The 22,409-nt window shown below is 35.2% G+C and overlaps 2 protein-coding genes across 2 annotated transcripts in view; one reads left to right on the top strand and one right to left on the bottom strand.

The window, feature by feature from the left end:
- Nucleotides 1-208: 208 nt before the first annotated feature.
- Nucleotides 209-22,409, bottom strand: part of Cbfb (core-binding factor subunit beta) — a 50,349-nt gene continuing 28,148 nt past the window's right edge. Inside the window, 3 exon segments of the mRNA XM_047528944.1 lie at nt 209-2,439; nt 13,564-13,659; nt 20,671-20,787. Of these exon segments, the coding sequence (XP_047384900.1) occupies nt 2,371-2,439; nt 13,564-13,659; nt 20,671-20,787 (282 nt within the window). The 3' untranslated portion in view covers nt 209-2,370.
- Nucleotides 21,277-22,336, top strand: LOC124967015 (lymphokine-activated killer T-cell-originated protein kinase-like). The gene is given in 2 exon segments (XM_047528943.1): nt 21,277-21,853; nt 21,856-22,336. Coding segments are annotated over 2 exon segments (957 nt in total). The 5' UTR covers nt 21,277-21,306; the 3' UTR covers nt 22,266-22,336.

A 22,409-nucleotide genomic window follows, 5' to 3' on the forward strand; every position in this document is an offset into this window, starting at 1 on the left:
TTTCTGGCACTGGGGGCGGGGGGAAGGGGTTGATGGGGAGATCTTCTTTGGAATTAGCAGAAATGAGCACTAGATGTCACTGTTGCTGCTTTTTTATAAGGCAAAAAGCAGGATCAAAATCATTCAGAAACAATAGAATCAATTTTTATGTCATAACTCTGGGACAGAAATGGTCAGATTATGTCAATGAAGAGTCAAGACCTGTTTTTCACTACACGTAAGTTTATTGTGAAAGTAAAACATAACAAACAGAATGGCTAATGATGGCATAAGCAATCTGGTAGCTTAAGGCAAGTTTTGATGGAGATGAATTTAGAAAAGGAGCTGATACAATGATGTAATTTTGCTTAAATATGGATTATGAAAAAACAACAAATTGCATCAATAACTTAAAAAAAGTAGTTTTCAAAGCCTGCACTACTGGAGAAAAAGGTCTTATAATCTTAATGCCAGCATTAAGACAGATAGACGCAACACAGTACTAAACGACATGGGAAAATCCAGTATTTACAGAAGGATGGCAACAGGAACATTTATTAACATTTGATCTAATTTACTGGTGAACTAAAAGCCCTTAGTTGGAAGCAATAGAGAAAAATGTACCATCATCATGTTATTAAAAAAAATTAAGTGCAGAAGTCAAAAACCAAGGAGCTCTGTGATAAAGTAACCTTAAAACACCACTGTAAGGATCACTTAAAAGGCGATTCCCTCAGTGGAAATTAGGGCACTGAGTGTGTAAACATGTGAGCTGCACAACACCAAATACCAACCAAATTCATTCATAGTAGTTAGTTACAAAAGATCAGCATGGTTTTTTTTATGATGCATTATTGTTTATAACAATTTAAACACACTCCTTACCATGCATGACTTCAAATATATAACAAATATTTTTTATTCTAATACAGGATATCTGTTTATGAATTAAAAGATCTATATACATTGAAAAATCACACCTTCTTCATCAATCAAGTATATTTATATGCTTTTTAAATGCAATGACCTTACTCGGTTTTCATTTTCTGAATTATGTGTCAGTTTTTCTACTCTTCAAAATAATGCCATTTTATGATAAAATACATTTTTGCAAAAATTCAGAAATGTATTAACATTTAATGAATATGACCATGAAAAGTATTTGTAAGGATGTGCCAAATGACCTTGCACTTTCTTCCAGTATTGTATTAAAAAAAAAAGTTGCACTCAATTTGACAGTAAGCCTATTTAAAAAATATTCTTACATTAATTCATCTCAAAAGGTGCTATTAATAGTCCTTTTGCAAAATACCATATATAACTGTGAATGTTTCCCCCCAAATAAAGAAAATGTATCCTCTGCACAGATGAACATTTTCTAAAACTAATCTTTCATTACCCAGTATTGTTTTTACAAAAGCATGCACTATAAAACACACATAAAAGCAGCTATCTTAAACATGATTTTAATACAATATTAACCTTTGTAGCTGATTCATCACTGTCTCCAGTTTAATATGTTGTTACATACATGAAGAAGCTCCAGTATCCCTTTTCTGATTATTTTTAAAAAAATCCCTGAATAAAACAGAAGCCAGCCTGTGACTTCTTTAGGCATTTCAGTAGAATATTATCATCTATGGAGAATATCTCCACCCAAACTCATGATTACAAAACAGAATCTAAAACATATCTGGGGCAAATTACAGAGTTAAAAATTTAAATTTTTTATGTTTCAAAAGGAAAGAAAGGGTGCTGATTATTAGCATTTAAAAGGATACTGCAACTTTAACAACTGTAAACTTTGTGTTAGAAGGCTGTGGCAGACAGTTCTATGCTACTAGGTTTCTAGCTTGTAAATAATGCAAACATATCAACAGTTTTTAAATGCTATAGACAATAAAAACACAAAAGGAAATGCAGAAAATAAAAACTAAACCAAAACAAGATTGCCTATCTAAAAAGAAGCTCTGTAACCGACACATCTAAAAGTACAAAAAAAAAAAAAAGAAAAAAAAGCAACTGATTAAAGAAAGCCCTCTGATAAAAATTTAACTTGTTTTAAAATGACATGAACTTTAAATTAAGATGGAGGGGAAAAGAGCTTTACAAATTGATAGTTTCAACTGTATTAAAATAATGCCATCAAGGTAAGCTTGCATAGAAAAAAATTTTGAATTATTACTGGCTACATGCTTTAAAAATTAGAAATGTAGGTATTATAATCATAGTGCAAAACCATGGCAGTTTGTGATGTCTTTTACTGCCTTAGGTTGAGAAAAAGACCGTAGTACCTCCAGTTATCACAGTTTCTGGTCTTACAATGAATTATTTCTGCCAACTAGAAGCAATGTGTATGTAAAGATGGGCAGCACATTTGCTGTGCAACTATTAACGAAGTTTGAGATCATCACCACCACCTAAATTGGAACCAGGACTAGGGTCTTGTTGTCTTCTTGCCTGAAATGACAAAATTGTGATTTGGGGTTAGAAAGTGGTTTAAAATAAAAATGTTAAATATATAAAATATGACATAAAATGTAAGCCAGTTGCATATAACAAAATTTACCAATCAAAAAATTTTCAACCAGTATCTAGCAAAAGAATAATTAAAATTATGTATGACATTATTTTTGCTAAATTTCTTTAAAAGAATAAAGGCCATTTTATTTTCAAAAGAGTACTATCATAAATATGTACAAGAATCTGTTTACAGTTTCAGAATTAGAAGGTTTATTAACACATCAGCATGATCACCTTAGAAGCAAACTTCTTTTTAGCCTAATAGTTGACATTTACTGAACACTTATTCTATATGCTTGGCCCTGTTCTGAGTACTCTCCATGAATGAACTAATTTAATCCCTCCCAACAATGTAAGACACAGGTGCTATAATTTCCATTTTACAGATAAAGAAATAAGAGTCATAGAAAAGTAAATCTTATATAGATTACACAACTGTAAAATGTAATAATTTCATCTCTACCAAGTAAATTTTAGCTAGAGATCTCTACCTCGAGAAATAAAATTCAGAATTACTATGACTAACATATTATCTCATAAGCAAAAATGGAAATCTGGTATGCTTATAATACCCAGAAGTATCTTTATAAAATATTTAACAATCAAGAGGCTTGACAATTATAAACACTGTGGATTTAAAGGTTCACTGCAGAATGAACGAACACCCTATTTAAACCATCTATAGCACACTGCCTAATAGAGAACATTTATAACTATATGCATGACATTCTCTGCAATATGAAGTTTTTGTATAACACAGTGCCCCTCTGATCTACATGCAATCTTTTATTTCAGTCTTTTTCACAAATTCTAATTTGAGTTTTTCTTCTTTTTTGGGGGGGGGGGCAGTTTACTGGGGATTAAACTCAGGTGCACTCCACCACTGAGCCACATCCGCAGCCCTATTTTATTTAGAAACAGGGTATCACTGAGTTACTTAGCACCTCACTTTTGGCTTTGAACTTTTGATCTTCCTGCTTCAGCCTCCTGAGCCACTGGGATTACAGGCATGTGCCACTGTGCCCGGCTCTATAAGCTTTCTTGAGTGCTTCCAAATGTTGGCCAAGTACAAACATCTGTTCTGTTGGTTTCTCCAACACAAGTTTTCCTATGGTAGATAATGGCAACACCATTTTACTGGTTGTTAACTCGTAACATGTCTTTCTTCCATACCCAAGAATGAATTCTTTTTTGTCTGTTTGTTTTTTAAATACTGGGGATTAAACCCAGGGGCATTCTACCACTGAGCTATATCCTCATTCTTTTTATAAAATTACTTGAGACTAAGTCTCACTAACTTAGTGAAGTTGGCCTTTAACTTGTGATCTTTCTGCCTCAGACTCAGCATGTGTCACTGTGCTAGGCCCCAAAAGTATTCTGATGGCTCTTTAAATATATCCTTAAATATATATCTTTAAAAATGTCCATACTCTGACCACTTCTGACTCTCTTTACCATTCTCATTTTAGTCCAAGCCACCATTATGTTTCACCTGGATGTTCTTGTTTCTAGCCAACTGTTATAACTAATCCAGCAGTTGAGACTAACTACAATTACATGTACAATAACTTTACCTAAACGGAACTGTGTACTATTAACACCAACTGAGTCTCCACTGTCTGTGTCATTTTTGAAAACAACCAAAAATAAAATTCTTATTTGATTCTTAAGATTTAAAACAGTTATTACAGAAGGAACATCTCTGACCTCAAAACAAGGTCTCAAGAAATCACATTTGTACTGTAAGATCAAGTTTGTTGCTTTTATTTTTAGGCAATGGGGACTGAACCCAGGGACTTGTGTATGCTGAGCATGAATTCTACCACTGAGCTATACCCCAGATCAAGTTTAGATGGGTTTTCAGTTTGTGTCATCATTTAAGAGGGTTATGTTATTTAGACAAAAATGACAGTCTCCTTATTTACTTTCAAACAAAATCCTAACTTCTTTAATCTTCCTTAAAATTTTGATGTATTCCTCTAGCAGATTTTAACTATTTTTGTTAGCAGACACACTGACTACATTATAACATGTTCTTTTTGATTAAATACTCAGGTTAAAGTTATACAGCACAATCCCAGACTAAAAGAGCTGTGGATGCATATGCATCAGAAAAACAATTTATGTTCCATACACAATCAATACTATGTGTAAGGACAGATCAATTCTGCAGAATCAGAGATGGTGATATAAGCATCTGGTTTCAGTCAATAAAGGTTAGAAAGGGGCTGAGCAATGAAGAAACACCGAGAAAAATCAATCCTAATTGTGTATTTATAAATCACCACTAACCTACCAATAATACTTTGGGAAAAGAATAGTTCAGCTTTTGTCCTGGATAAGAGTAATTTTCAAATTATATTAATAATAATGGGATGACTACAAATGAGTGACAAAGGATGGTTCCTAGCAGCTGGAGGTTTCTCTACTGGTCATGGTTATGCAGAAACAGCCATAGATATTTTTTTTTCCAGTATCATAATTTTTTATAAAAACATGTGACCTTAGGCACATTTCTTATCCTTTCTTTATTTCTATTCTCACATTTCTTAGCCTCAGTTCTTCAAAAATGGAGATTCAGTCAGGCACAGTGGCACACACCTGTAATCCCAGCACCTCAGGAGGTCAAGACAGGAGGTTCAAAAGTTCAAGGACAGCCTCAGCAACTTGGAGAGGTTCTAAACAACTTAGTGAGACCCTGTCTCAAAATAAAAAACAAATAGTGCTGGGGATGTAGCTCAGTGGTAAAGTGCTAGTAGGTTCAAACCCTAGTACAGAAGGGTGAAAATAAAAAGAATCAGGTGTAAAGCAAAAATGAAAATGTACAGCACCTAGCACATAGTAAGCACCTGTGCTGTCACTGTTATAACAAAATTGCTCATCACTTCCCAATTTACCTATGTAAACTTTTGAAATAACATTCTAAATGCTTAAAACAACATCACATCCTGCAGATAAAGAGTATTTTTATAAAACAAAGACAAGAGTAAAAGCAAACCAAGACTAGAACAGCACACTTCTTCCTTCTTCCTCCCTCATTAATCTTCCACCTCTCACTCTCAGTCTGAATTCATATTCCCAGTTCACGCTCATGTGCATTTTCCCAAAACAAGTCCCAAGAAAGCAGTACAGACAAATTCTGGTGTTCACTTTTTTCTACATTAGTATGTGCAGAGTTAAATGATTTGAAAAGCAAAGTCTTTGGGAATTTAAAATAAATAAAGATTGAAAATTTTTCTTGGACCACACAGAATCGAAGGCTTCAAAAACACGCAAAACACAAATACAAAACCCACATAAAGTGTTTTGCCTGTTTCTATTTCCAAATAGTTTGCACATAAAATTCTCCTATGATTTGCTGAGTTGTATTAAACTCCTTAAAGAATATGTAATTATTTACCCATTCTGACATTAACAACCTTTTGTTTACTAACACTTTATACTTTACCCCAATGAAACCATTTTCTAGATAATGATAAAGAAAATCTCCTTCAGCACCCTGTCACCTTGGAGCTAATTAACTGCAGCAGTGCAACACAACATTTTAGGTCATGAGTTCAATCAAGCTGAAGGTAGTCTCTAGAAACAGTGCACAAGCTACCATCAAACAGATGGCAGAGGTATCTTTCTAATTCATCTATGATTAAAGCACTAGGTCTGTCACAGTACTATTAACCTTCATCTTCCTTCACAAAAAAAAAAACAAAAAAACAAAACAACAACAACAACAACAAAAAACGCACTAGGCTACTTCTACACATAGACACCAATGGGAAACACTTAAGAGGAGTAACATCTGAGGGTATTTTTCTTTATTTATTAGAGTACAGAAAATGCCAAATTAAGTATATAATGATGAATTTTCACTAAGTGAATCCACATAACTAACACCCAGATCAAGAAATTATATGTTGGGGGTGAGGGGACTAGGGAAGAATAGAGTTACTTTGAATTAGACAGCGGGGAGTAAAGGGAGGGGAGGGGTAATGGAGATAGAAAGGATAGTAGAATGAACTGAACATTATTACCCTATGCATATATGACTATACAACTGGTGTAATTCTACATTCTACCAGAAGAATGAGAAATTATGTATGTGTCAAAGTGCATTCTACTGTCATGTATAACTAACTAAAACAAATAAAAAATTTAAAAAAAAGTTTAAAATTCTTTTTGGTTGTTTCAAAAGACAAAACTCACCAACTAACCAAACCAAAACAAAACAAAAAAAAACATGAATATCTAAAAGAGCTTGGCAAAATGATCTTTTGAGTTTTATAGTCTGAAGTTAGGATATGCTTGCTTTTACTGCTACTGCAGATGTGTTCGGAGTCAAATGCATAGAAAGGTGGGTGAAAGGGTAAAGGTCGCTTTTACTAAGTGACCATCCTAAGCACCAGGTACTGGGCTAGCAACAATCGGTGAGATAGGTCTTATAGATGAGGCTGAAGGAGAAGCAACTTTCCCAATGTCAGTCATATGGCAACAAGTAGTGGAGCTAGCACAGAAAGTCAGTCTATTACAAAACTTATGTTTATTCTGCCACATCAATGCCCTCAAGTTACATTTTGACACCTACAGGGAAACTCAAGCAACCCCAAAGGAAGATCAGAAAAACATCTACCTCTGCTTCACCCAGAGCAGTGCCCCTTTTTATCTATTTAATAAAATGAGACTCTGCATAAAATTTCAAATAAATGGTTCCAGGCTGGGCACGGGGCCACACACCTGTAATCCCAGCAGCTCAAGAGGTTGAGGCAGGAGGATGGAGTTCAAAGCCAGGCTCAGCAAAAGCAAGGTGCTAAGCAACTCAGTGAGACTCTGTCTCTAAATAAAACACAAAAAAGGGCTGGGGATGTGGCTCACTGGTTGAATGTACCTGGGTTCAATCCTTGGTACCAAACAAAACAAAACAAACAATAACAACAACAAAAAAAACAAATGAATGGTTTCACATTTTAAAAAACAGCCTATATACCAGAGTGCAGACAGAATGTTTAAGCATCTTCTGTTTTCATTATTGTGTGTTAACACTAAGAAATTTTCTTTGGGGCTGGGGTTGTGGCTCAGAGGTAGAGCACCTAGCATGAATGAGGCCCTGCATTCGATCCTCAGCACCACATAAAAATAAAAAATAAAATAAATGTATTGTGTCCACCTACAACTAAAACAAAATATTTTTAAACAAAGGAACAAATTTTCCTTTTTTCTGTAACAGGCAACAGATGCACATGATATAAAATTTATAAAGTATAAAGAGTACAGATTGAAAAGTGGTAACTCTCTCCATTTGGCCCCCCTCCCCCGTTCCACCCTCCACAGTTTACAGTCTGTCATTTCTTTCTTTCTGTACAGAAGATTAAACCCAGGGGGGCTTAACCACTGAGCCACATCCTCAGTCCTTTATTTTGAGACAGGGTCTTGCTAAGTTGCTTAGGGTCTCGATAAATGGCTTTGAACTTGGCGATCCTTCTGCATCAGCCTCCCCAGCAGCGGGATTATAAACCGGTGCCACACCCGGTTACAGTTATCACTTTCTTATGTATCCTAGTAGAGTGCAACTATGCACACTCAAGCAAATATATTCCTTTTAAAAATATCCAGAGTAAGATATTATATGCAGTACACTGTACCGTTTGTGTATCATTTTATTGCACATCAGTGACTTAACAGTATTTGGGCAAGTTTACTACAACATGTTTCTTCATTTCACAATACTCTTTCAATTTAATTAGCCAAATTAATGATAATCTGCCATTACCTCTGAAAGGTAAAGAAGATACCGTACTACTGATATAATTTTTTCCTTAATAACTAGACAAAGAAAATGCTAAATTCTGCTAGGAATGATGATTAGAAAAACCCTGAACCACCAACCACTTGGAGTTCTGCTTCGCACTATTAGAACCTTAACTTTACACACACATTATATGCTCATGAGCTGCACCATTACAAGTTTAGCATGACAGGACTGTAGGCCTCAGAAGTTATTCAAACAGTGGCAGACATCCCTAAACCTCTGTGCCGCCAGAAGCCCATTTACTGGGTTACTGCCACCCAGGAGTTACCAGTGTTCTCTGGTCCTTGTCTCCAGTAAGCCATCAGGACCACCCACTAGAACCAATATTATTCTTTTCTGCCTCAGCCTTTTCTATTCCACGCAAAATGGTTTTTAACCTCTCCTGGTAGATTTTGCTTTTTCAGCCTAATCATCTTTATGAGTGGTGTGGAAATTAATTCCCCACTACTAGGCTGTATTTGTGGAGACCTCCTAGTTAGAAAACTATGGTTTAAGTCCTCACATTTTTTTCTACTACCCAACTATTTCAAAAACAGCAAGTCAATTAATTTTTCTGGGAGTCTTGCTTTCATCAGTTACAGTAAGAATGATAGATAGAGTGATACTTCAATCCCTAAAGATGTTTGAATTGCAGAGGGAAAACATTTTTCTCCACTGTTCTTTTAGGAAAAAGAAGATAAACTGCAAGAATATAAGCTGACATTAAGAAGTATTTATGAGGGGTTAGGGATGGGGCTCAGTGGTACAGTACTTGCCAAGCATGCATAAGGCCCTTGGTACAATCACCAGCACTGTCAAAAAAAAAAAAAAAAAAAAAAAAAGTTTATGGGTAAGAAGAAAGAAAGAAAGAAGGAAAATGAAGAATAACATATGCCTACAAAGTACCAAAAGGCATGCAAACCTCAAGCCTCCCTACATCACTGCCAGTGTATGCTCTGGAGACAGATTCCAGCCCAGTCTTCTAGATGACAGCTCTCTACATGAGTTGATGTTTCCCATTACTGCTATAAGGAACTACAGGATCTTAAATCATTGATGAAAATTTAACTGTTTTCTCTATGCTCTAAGTCATAATGCAGAGAAAGTGCCCTGAAACACTTTAGAGAACTAAAAGGATGTTCTTGTTAGTCAGATAATTCAATTAACTGGAACCAGCACTGTGGTAGAGCTTTTAGCACTGAAGAAGTACTTTAGAGCTATTATTTACTGTAGGCATATACATACCAAGAATCACTCTAAGTGCTTTACAAGCATTTTCCCATTTAATTCTCTTAATAATTTCTATGAGAAAACTGGGGCTTTAGAGAGACTGGCGAGCGATGGAGCAGAAATGTAAATGAAGTCTGACTACAAAACCTATGATCGTCATCACACACCGAAAAGAAAACCAAACATAAAAAATTAATGAAAACAATCTGAGCAACAAATTACTTGGCACCTCTGACAACAGACTGTTTTTTGTTCATAGACACACAAACTCCAAGAATCAAACATTTTTTCAAGTAATAATATTATAAATTAGAAAAAAAAATCAAACAAAATAAACAATCTTAATCTCTAAATTTTTTAAAAATGAATTTTTTTTTTTTTTTTTTTTTTGGGTGGTGCTGGGGATTGAACTCAGGGCCTTGTGCATACAAGGCAAGCACTCTACCAATTGAGCTATATCCCCAGCCCCTAATCTCTAATTTTTAAAGAAGAAAAATACATATAAAAATTTCCTAAATAATTGTTTTATTAATTATCAAATATTATTCTTCAAATACATTAATTTAAGGTCATGTTAGCTGGTTCCAGAAAGACTGACCATGCCTGACTTACCAAACTCCCTTGCTCCTTTGTGCCTGTGCATACAGTGTTCCTCCTGTCTGGAAAGTTTTCACCAGCCTGTCCCAGCTGGCAAACCCAAACTCTTCCTTTATATCCCTGCAAGTGTATTCGCCTTTGAATCTTCCAAGCCAAAGCCAACTTAAGTTCCTTTACGCTGCTGCTGTCCCCTTTGAACCCACCATTACGTATGGAGGCTGCTAAAGGAAACGATTACCTGTTTATACATTCATTTTTCCTCAAGACTGATGCTCAAGGACATAAGCCCTGCCTTTTTGTCTATATACTTCTAGTTCCTAATGCAGAATCCAGCACACTACAATTGGCATTTAAAATATGTGCAGACACCATTAATATGTGTTATATACTTTATTCCATAAACTATTCTGTAATTCTATTCTCAGGCAGGATAGGATCTCTTTTCTGAAGATGTCCATTTAACAACTAAACAGTGTAAAAACACTGTGGTGGATAAATGTTAGGAACACAGAAATTAGGGGCCCTATCTATGGGATCTCAATAAAGTGGAGGACAGGAATATTTATAATTGTTTCAACATACTATCCATAAGAATACTAATACAGAGCTGGGGATATAGCTCAGTTGTAGAGTGCTTGCCTTGCATGCATAAGGACCTGGGTTCAATCCCCAGCAACACACACACACAGAGAATACTAACAGAAATAAACAGTGCTATGGTTTCCACTAACTACTAAATGGAAGCTGAATATGAACAGTCACATATAACATTTAGGCTGTGCCTTGATGAATGGTGGACAAGTACCTTCTACACCTAGGCACAAACAGCATAAGCAAAGAGGGTAAGCAGTATAAGACAACAAATATATATTATACATTAAAAACTTAATTTTACAAATAAAAAAATAAAAAAAATGGCATGGAAGTTTGTAAAGGCTTCAGAGGAAACAAGTATGTCACATATATCCTTCCTATTTTCTTTTCCTAGCTAAAAAAAAGGTATTCCTGGGGACATCCTCAATTGTTATCAGTTCATTAGACAAATTAATTCATTTACAAAGGGATCTATCAATCATTAAAATATGCTGAATTCTATTTCATATACTAACCACTAAGCAGGAAATTTATTCTAAGTAGATGTACCCTAACACCACACACAAAAGGAAATAGTAACAATAATAGCAGCTGACACCAAGTCAGTGCTACATGCTCTACAGGTGCTTTCACTTGTATTTACTCATTTAATCTTCACAATGACCTTGTGAAATAGGCACATTATAACCCTATTTTATACAGGAGGAAGGTAAGTCACAGAAAGGTGAAGTAATTAGTCCAATGTGACAAAGTAGTAAGGGGTACAATCAGATTCAGAACTTTTAGTCTGGCTCTAGTCTAGGCTCTTATCTTTGTAAACATGCACAGTCGCGCACACACACTTTTACATTAAATGATATTGTATATATAATTTTGTGCTTGGAAAAAAACCCTATAAATTCTGTATTGTGTAACACTGATTTTAAAACTGGTAAAAATGCATAACATAAAACTTAACATCTTAACCATTTTTAAGCACTTAGTTCATTAGTGTTAAGTACATCGACACTGTTGTATGATTCATATCTAGAATAGATTAATCTTACAAAACTGAAACTCTATACCCCTTTAACCCCTCATTTCCCTTGGCAACCACCATTCTACTTTCTCTATCTATAAATCTTGATTACCTTAGGTACAAAACATTTGTTTTTCATGGCTGGAAATTATTCTATTTAGTTGACATACTATAATTAAATTTTAATAAAGAGATTAACAGATCTGATAAAATGAATGCATTAACAGATCTAATAAAAATGCACACATGCTAACTCTACTTCTTCTTGTATAAAATGGTCATGTTGATACTGTTTATAAACTTGAAGCATGATAGATATGAACCTGAGAGCATTTTTAAAACACACTAGTTCTTTTTTTTTAATTAAATTTTTAATTTTTTTTAGATGTTGAAAGACCTTTATTTTATTCATTTATTTACCACTGAGCCACAACCCCAGCCCTAGTTCTTATTTTTACTTTGTTCAAATACACTTTTTTTTTTGAGGGGGGGAGGCTACCAGTGATTTAACTCAGGGGCACCCAAACACTGAGTCACACATCCTCAGCCCTTTCTTCTTTATTTAGAGACAGGGTCTTACAGAGTTGCTTAGCACCTCGCCATAGCTGAGGCTGACTTTGAACTTATGATCCTCTGGCCTCAGCCTCTCAAGCTGCTGGGAATACAGGCGTACACCACCACACCAGGTTCAAATATACGTTTTAAAGAATTCTTAGTTCTCAACCATTTATATATTCTTTTAAATAATTTTTATAATTGAGTTCTGTTTAAAGCAGGCTACAATTTTATATAGGAAAAAAATAAATGTCCATGCCAATTATAGAAACCAAACTTTAAAACTGGGCAACAGACAGCTTTCCTGTATTTTATTTTATAATAATAAAGTTAAAAGAGAAGTACTCTCTTAATTCTATTCTTTGAATAGTTTGAAAATTATTAAATTTACTGCGTGTGATGGCACATGCCTGTAATCCCAATAACTTGGAAGGTTGAGAAAGGAGGATTTCAAGTTCAAGGCCGGCCTCAGCAACTTACTGAGGCCCTAGACAACTTAGCAAGACCCTGTCTCAAAATAAAAAATGAAAGGGCTGGGGGATATAGCTCAATGGTAAAGTGCACTGGGGTCAAATCCCCAGTACCTAAAAAATAAAAATGTAGCTCAGAGATAAAGCACCCTCTGTTCAATTCCTAGTACTCCCCACAACAACAAAAAAAGAAAATATTAAATTTTCTTCTAATAAAGAGATTATGCAAATGATATAATACATATTTTTAAAATCAAGACATTCACAGTAAAATTAAAGCAAAACTACTCCCACAGGGTTTTAATAATGTTCTAAACAATACTATAATAATATTCTATGTTAACATACATAATTTTTTAAAAAATACTTTATAGTTGTATACCTTTATTTTTTTATTCTTTTTTTTTTTTTTTTTTTTTTTTTTTTAAATGTGGTGCTGAGAATTGAACCCAGTGCCTCACACATACCAGGCAAGTAAGTGCTCTACCACTGAGCCCCAGCCCCAGCCCCAACATAGGTAATTTTTACAAATAATCTCAAAAATATTTAGATTGATGAATTAAGAGGAAAATATACCTTATTATAATAGATTATTTTTATGAAAACCAATAAATGAGAAATTCACATACAACCTTAAAATTAGAATATGTTTCTTTACAGCAATTTCATTTAATAAATACAACATAAGCCAGTATAATTTTTAAAAATGAAAGACAAAATTAAAGCATTAAAAAATATTATGCACAGACATCACAAACAGCCTGAGAGTTTTGGGGAAAGTACTAACCAGTTACTGCCAGCAGCTGTGAAACTCTCACCTCCATTTCCTCCCGATGTGACCTGTCTCTATCTTCAAATTCACGTGTCCTTCTCCGGGCCTCTTCAAAGGCCTGTTGTGCTAATGCATCCTCCTGCTGTCAGAATATAGGTGAAATAACTATTTTAATTTATAATAAAATTTAAAATTTGAGCATGTTTTATTTTTTGAAGGAAACAAAAAGTAAAAGTATTTCTCAAAATACCAACACCAAACACAAAAAAAATTTGGGGGGTACCTTTAAGAAAAAAGTTCAGTATAGTATATTTTCATGTTTCATAATACTTGTTGGAAATAGTCATGTTTAATTATATTCAAACAATTGGAAAACGTCTTTCCCTTTTTTCCTTCATTCTACTTACTCATAAAAATGAAATCCTGATCAATATTTAAACCATAGAAGAAAAAAAAAAGATAAATACTTCTCATTTGAGATAAGAAAGGTACTATGACACAAAAGCCAGAAACATAAAAAGAAGATTAAAAAATCTGACTATAATATGCCAGAAACTTCTAGAAAACAAAAAGCAAATTTCTAAAGGGAATTATCAAGGAAAAAAAAGTAACATATAATACAGCATCCTGATTCTTTCCCAGTTAGTGACTAAATATCTATACATGAAGAAAACCCAGATATCTCAAACTCATTTTGTCTAAAAAGACAAACACTTTATAAACTTTCTCCTTTACTCTTCTTTAGTCTCAGCTGGTAGCACCATTCATTCAAGTAGGAATCGGAGCCATTTTTGACTCTTCCCTTCACCCTCTCCTAGTCTACACAGTCAATTAACCATTGAGTTCTATCCACTGATCTCCTATATTTTTAGAATCTTTTATCTCCTTTCTTCTTCTTCTTCTTTTTTTTTTTTTTTTTTTTGGCGGGGGTGGGATGTGGTTGGGGGGAGTGTGTGCCAGGGATTGAACCCAGGGCACTTAACCACTGAGCCACATCCCTAGCCCTTTTTAAAATATTTTGTTAGAGACAGGGTCTTGCTGAGTTGTTCAGGGCCTCACTGAGTTGCTAATCTCCTTTCTATCCTTATAAACATTTCCCAAGTTTGGGACACTAAAAGCTCTTAGCTGGATTACTGCAAAAGTATTCTAAATGATCTATTTTTGCTTCTACTATGTTACCCCAACCACTCACCAGAGCCACCAGTGCAAGTCTCCTAAAGCACAATCTGACCACAGTGCCTCCCAAATTAAAAAAAAAAAATCCCTTACTGTCTACAGCACAAGAGCAACCTTGTAGTCATATACTTTTGAAGATGTACTAGGATTTTCAATGGTATACTTGAAGAAACTATAAGACCCAAAACAATATCAAAAGCCATCAGTATTGACAATCCTAGAATCTTTGTAACAAGGAGTGACCATGTAACTTGTTTCTAGCCAATGAGATCATAAGCACAAGTCACCTAATGGGGTTTTCAAGAAAGTTATTTACAAGAAACATTTCACCATCCCTTCTTAGGAATTGATGCAATGCTCACAGATGCAGCAGCCACCTTGCAAACATATAACAAAGAGGATGTAGTCACATGCTGGGCATAGTACAGAAGAAAGCTGAAAAGACTCAGGGGCTTCTGATAGGATAAGTGCTATACCAGACCTGGACTGAGTCCTGCTGGATACCTTGTTCTATGTGATAAATCCTTTACCACTGTTAGTAGGTATTTTTTAAAATACTTAATAATTTTCAGTGACATGATATCTATTAATTTAAACAATTGAAAAATGTGATCAAATTCCCATTCTTGCAACTGAGGATGCAGCTCAGTGGTAGAGCACCTGCCTAGCATGCAAGAAGTCCTGGGTTATATCGTCAGGACTGAATAAAAAAACTTATGAGGGCTGGGGAGATAGCTCAGTTGGTAGAGTGCTTGCCTTGCAAGCACAAGGCCCTGGGTTCGATCCTCAGCACCGCAAAAAAAAAAAAAACAAAAAAAAAAACAAAAAAAAAACCCAAAACTTATGATGCACTTAGCTGTCTTTAGGACCCAGGACTGAATAAAAAAACTTATGATGCACTTAGCTATCTTTAGGACCCAGGACAAGGTATTTCCTGTGGTAAATGCAAATGTAAAGTGAGCATAGTAACACTTTACCACAATGTTTTTGTAAAAATTACAAATCACATAAGAAGTACCTAAGCACATTACCTGATGGTGTTCAGTACATGCTAATATTATTTACAAACATTAATGTATGTAAAGTTCACACATTTTTCTAAACATTACACATACCTACTGTATTCTCAGAATGTACTATACGAACCAGAGGTACCTGCAAAAGAATGCTGCCCAAGTTCCTGAAGGCTTTTTATTACTTAGTTAGGTATCAATTGGAACATATTTGCTGATGATCCTTCTGTTCTGCACATCTACTTGTTCATTTTTAAAATTTATTCCACAAATATTTTTTGAGCCCTTATTATACCCAACTCACTATGCTTGGTGCCTTGGATATAATGTGAGAGAACAAATGGTGCTTTTCCTCATGGAGCTTCTGGTTCACTGGGGTAGGTTTTAAAATCAAATTAGCAACTCAATATAAAACTATCAATTACAATTAAGTGCAATAGAGGAAAATTAGAGGATAAAATGAGAGAATGTAACATGAGATGTGATCTGAGTCCCTAAAAAAGTTATTAGCCATTAATATGTATTCTAGCAATAGTCATGGATTTTTGTTGTTGCTGTTGTTAAAAGAATAAAAAGTATTACTAATTTTTGATGTAAAAAAGCCAGGAGAGGAAGGATAGTAGAATGAATTGAACATGATTAACCTAAGTGTATATATGATTATACAAGATTTACAACCAGAAGAATGAGAAGTTATACTTCATTTATGTATGATGTGTCAAGATGCATTCTAGTCACGTATGACTAATTAGAACAACAACAACAAAAGCCAGAAAAGATTTGGTAGCCTTCTACTTTCAAGTTCTAACCTGTCTTGATCTTTCTTAGTAACAAGTTAGATGTATGTGTAGTGAACAGAATCCACACTTTAATAAATGGTAAAATCAGAAAGGTAATGGGCAATTATCAGTTTCATCCTGATCCTGTACAAGAAACATCTCCCTTTCAAGGACAACCCTTACTGTCAAAACTACCTGCTCATTTATGAAGTAAACTAATGGCTAGGGACACCTAACTTTATCTAGCTTCAGGTGATAATGGGAGGGGTTTCCAATATGCTAGTCCCCACCAGTCTCTTATTTTAGAGCCTGTTATTCCATGATCTATATCACAACTTGCACAAAGTAGCCACGACTTGCACAAAACAAAGTTGGGTGTCTGTAAAATCCATATGGGTAATAAAGATTCAGTGTTTCTGTCACAGAGCACATACAGAATATTCTGACCACTTTTGCTGCAGTGATTTTTACTTTTAATGTATTGCCTAAATCTACAACCGTATTTACTTACAATTTGGTAACACTTACCTTTCTGTAGCAAAGAACTTAAAAAATGTAAGTTCGCATTTAATGAAAAATCAATTACATTTGTTTCCAAGAAAGTTGATAAACCTATAAATTTACTATGCTGTGGGAGTCAGAATATCACTTCTCATGTGAAAACCAGAAGAAATAGATCTGCTGAAGAAGCATCAGTATCTACTTTAAAGGCAACAATCTAACACGTGCAGCTGCAAATGGTACATTTAACTGATCACTCTGCAGAACATAACTTTTCATTTAAATCGAATGACTCTTCCAAGTTAATTTTATCCACATTCTTGTGCACATACAAAAAAAAAAAGCAAAGCTGTTCATATGTTGGCTTAATAGGAAAATCTTGCAGCTAAAGATACTGGTTTTGCATTAGTGTCATCTGGTGTTTCAAACAGAAAATCTGTTAATTCCAATAAAGGTTTTATTTTTCTAAACCAATCAGGGGCGGGTGGGAGGAGAGACTTTTCAAAGTTTGTGATTGCCAAAGTAAAGTCATTTAAAAAGTACAATAATGAAGGTAAGATTATTGGCTCCTATGTTGATAATATAAATGTCAGGGTTGGTGGACCACATATTGTATAGAAAAATAATATTTTTGTTGAATTACAAAAATGCAAAAACATTTACTAGGAACTGGTTCAAATACACATGTAATTCTGGATCAAAAAAAAGACATTCTGCTAACATTTGTAATATATAGTTATGTAACTTATAAGTATCTATACATACCCATAATAAAAGTAACTGAACTACAGAAGTTTTGTGACAAAGCTGATGTTAAACAAAAACAAAAACAAAAACCTCATCACAGCACTGAGGATGTAGCTCAGTTATAGAGCACCTGGCATGTGCAAGGCCCTGGATTTGATCCTCAGCATCAAAAAAACAAAACACTCATCATGACACTATACATTCTCATTGAATTTTTTAGAAAGTTTGAGTCTTTAAAGAACCACTCTGAAACCAACCTAGTTCATATAACAGCAATGATTTTTTTTTGGGGGGTGGGGGGCATTTACTGGTGACGTCAAAAATTTTCAATTTTTCAAGTTTTTAGAGAATTGCATTATTGGAAATCAAGCATGTAAAAAACATACTGAAATTTATATCTACAAAATAAACTAAAATTCAAATACCAAAATACAATCATTAAACAGAGTTTGAGCTTCTATGTTTATATTGAGAAGCATTTTCTTTTGTGAGAGAACTTTCTAACAAAGGACATACACAAAATATATAAGGAACTACATTTCAGGGAGAAAATACTTTCATTGTAGAAAACAACCCAATAGAAAAAAGACAAACAGCTGGTACAATGGTACATGCCTGTAATTCTAGCAACTTGTGAGGCTGAAACAGGAACCACAAGTTCAAGGCCAGTCTGGGTAACTTAGCCAGAACTTGTCTCAAAATTTAAAAAAAGAAGGGATGGGTTTGTAGTTCAGTGGTAGAGTGCCCCTAGGTTTAATCTGCAATACTACAACAATAACAACAAACCAAAATAGACAAAAGACTTTTGGCCAGCACTTTATAAATGAAGCTATCCAAATGAAAGATACTCCACTTTATTAAGTCATCAGAGAAATGATTATTAAATCATAATCAGAATGATTAAAATGAAAAAGACTGATAATACCAAATGTTGGTAAGGATGTGGAGCAGCAAAAGGTGTGCTGGTTATGTAAAACCAGCACAAAGTTTGGAAAAATAGCAGTTACTATTAAGGTTACCACTATGGAAATCAGTATGGAGGTGCCCCAAAAGACTAGGTATGGAACCACCATATGATCCAGATATACCACTCCTCAGTATTTATCCTAAAGAAGTAAGTCATCATACTACAGTGATACACTCATACTCATTGTTATAGCTGCATAATTCACAATAGCCAAACTATGGAACCAGACGAGGTATCCATCAATGAATGAATGGGTAAAGAAAATGTGGTTTATATACAATGGAGTTTTATTCAGTCATAAAGAAAAATGAAATTATGCCATTTGCAGGAAAATGGGTGAAACTAGAGACCATTATGGAAAGTGAAATAAGCCAGATTCAGAGATTGTATGTTTTCTCTCATAAGTGGAAGCCAGAGAGGAAAGAGGTAACGAAAGGTATTAGGAGGGAGGACAGATCTCATGACAATCAGGAGATCAGTAGAGGAAAGGGACCAGGGGAGGCAGGGAGGAAAGGGGAAGTGCTAGGGAGTGATACTGGCCAAATTTATTGTTACATTGTGTGCATGTACAAATGCGTAACAATAAATCCCATCATTGGTACACAACTATGGTGTACCAGTAAAAAAATGTGGGGGAACAAAAAAAGAAAAATTAAGGTTGTACCTATGATCCAGTAGTTCTATGCCAGGCATATGTACAATAGCAATAAATATACAGACCTCTCCAAGACATGTACTAGGATATTTGAAGTAACATTATCAGTAATAGCCCAAAGTGGAAACTGCCCAAAATGATCATTAACAGTAGAATCTGTAAAGTACATGACCATACAAAGAAATATAAGGAGAATGAAAAACTACAACTAACATACTAATATGGATGAATTTCACAAATATCTTGAGGGTAGAAAACAGTGAATAGTTTATGAACCCATTTATATAAATGTTCAAAAACGGGCAAAACTTACAAGTGAGTACTGGCTAGGTGTGGTAGTGCACACCTGGAATCCTAGCACCACACTTGCAATCCTTTTCCCTCAGCCTCCAGAGTCACTGGGATTACAGGTACATACTACCATGTCTGGCTGGTTTTTAAACAATTTTTGTCTATTTTTTGGGAGAGGATTAGCCAAGTTCCTCACTCAGGCTTTTCAAAAGTGCTGATCCCATTTTCCCCCGCTTCTAGTACTGGGGATTGACCAAGTTCTTGTGTACATTCTACCCTGAGCTACAGTCCCAGTCCTTTTTAAATTTTATTTTGAGACAGGGTGTCCTGAAGTTTCTGATACTAGCCTCAAATTTGTGATCCTCCTCAATCACAAAGTTTCGGGGGATACAAAAGTGAAACAACATACCCGATCTGTTTCTACATTTTATTTTGAACTGTTTTATCCCCTTTATAATGTTCTAAAGCTCAATAACAAATACTAAAGAACCATTTACTGGACTTTTAAGTCCCCACCAAGTTGAGAGGGCTAATCCAATGAAATTTGGAACCACTGAAGAAAAAACTTTTGCCAAATTGAGACCAGAATGATGTGGGCTTCAACATTTTCAGGATTCCTCAATATTCCTAGAATGTATTAATTTCTAGATTTACTTATTTTCCCCCTAGGATTCCTTAATATTACTAGGAGTGTTATTTTCTAGATTCACTTTTTTTTTGTAGTACCAGGGATTGAACCCAGGGGGGCTTAACCACTGAACCACATCCCCAGTCCTTTTTATTTTTTGAGATTTTGAGACAGGGGTTTGCTAAGTTGCTTAGGGCTTCACTAAGCTGCTGAGGCTGGCTTTGAACTTGGAATCATCCTGCCTCAGCCTCCCCAACTGCTGGGATTATAGGTATGCACCACTGTACCCGGCTCTATATTTACTTTTCAAGACTAGGTAAAATAAGTCCCCAGACAAAGGCAAGATTAGGTGCTAAACAAAGGGACCATGCTCAGAAAGGCCTGAAGTCACCCTACCTGGGCTCGCTCCTCATCAAACTCCAAGCATCCCATACCATCCAGTCTCTGAAGATCAATCCATCCTTTCCAGATAACACAGACTCCATTCAGAATCATGGGAGCCTTCAAATACACCTAAGACACAGAAAAGGAGGATGAAAACCACTGAAAAACAAACCATGAAATGTGTTAACATCAAAGTTTAAGCTTATTTATCACAACCCATAGTTTTCTTTAAAACACACACACACACACACCACAGCCTCTGATCATATTCTATAAATTAATCTGCCTTACTAGAAGTTTCCTCCTTTTCCCCCTTCTTTCCTCCCAACTTCTCCTTCCTTCTTTTCATAGCACTGGGGATCAAACTCAATGCTAGGCAAGTGTTCTACCATTAAGTTACACCCTCAGACCTAGGATTTTATTTCTACTCTCAATTTTCCAGGTATTTTAAAAAGGAAATTATAGGATTTGTAAAAACTGTTTGTAGCCGGGTCACCTCGTGGGCAGCGCACAGCCTTCTGAAAGTGAAGAGCAAGGGCTGGGGAGATAGCTCAGTCGGTAGAGTGCTTGCCTTGCCTGCAGCCTGTGTGGTGCGGGGTTCCGGCAGGGGGCCTTCTGAGAACTACACGACCTAGAGTGGTTGTTACAATGGAAGGAACTGATGATTTCAAGACACCAAGCAAATTATCTGATAAAAGGAAATCTGTGTTATGTTCAACTCCATGTATAAATATTCCTGCCTCTCCATTTATGCAGAAGCTTGGCTTTGGGACTGGGGTAAATGTTTACCTAATGAAAAGATCTCCAAGAGGTTTGTCTCATTCTCCTTGGGCTATGAAAAAGATTAATCCCATATGTAGTGATGATTATCGGAGTATATATCAAAAGATACTAACTGATGAGGCTAAGATTTTGAAGAACCTTCATCATCCAAACATTGTAGGTTATTGTGCTTTTACTGAAGCCAATGATGTCAGTCTGTGCCTTGCTATGGAGTATGCAGGTGAAAAGTCTCTAAATGATTTAATAGAAGAGCAAAATAAAGACAGCCAAGATGCTTTTCCAGCACCTATAATTTTAAAAGTTGCTTTGAACATGGCAAGAGGGCTAAAGTATCTGCACCAAGAAAAGAAACTGCTTCATGGAGACATAAAGTCTTTAAATGTTGTAATTAAAGATGATTTTGAAACAATTAAATCTGTGATGTTGGAGTCTACCACTGGATGAAAATGACTGTGATTGATCCTGAGGCCTGTTATACTGAGCCTTGGAAGCCCAAGGAAGCTTTGGAGGAAAATGGCATCATTACTGATAAGGCAGACATACTTGCATATGGCCTTACTCTGTGGGAAATGATGACTTTATCTATTCCACACTTTAATTTTTATGATGATGACCATCATCAAGATAAAACTTTTGATGAAAGTGACTTCAATGATGAGGCATATTATGCAGCATTGGGAACCAGGCCACCTATTAATATGGAAGGACTGGATGAATCCTACCAGAAAGTAATTGAACTCTTCTCTGTAAACACTAATGAAGATCCTAAAGATCGTCCTTCTGCTGCACAAATTGTTGAAGCTTTAGAACTAGAAGGCCAGTGATCATATTCATGACTATCTCACAATGATGTATGATTTGTATATGTAACTGTTCTCTTTGTTTGGATACATTGTTACTGTGATAATCTAGTTACTAGACTCTGGAAGAAACCTATTGTAGAATCATAGTATTGCTAACATTTGAAT

This window comes from Sciurus carolinensis, chromosome 16 (genome assembly GCF_902686445.1).
Source record: "Sciurus carolinensis chromosome 16, mSciCar1.2, whole genome shotgun sequence".
Taxonomy (NCBI): Eukaryota; Metazoa; Chordata; class Mammalia; order Rodentia; family Sciuridae; genus Sciurus; species Sciurus carolinensis.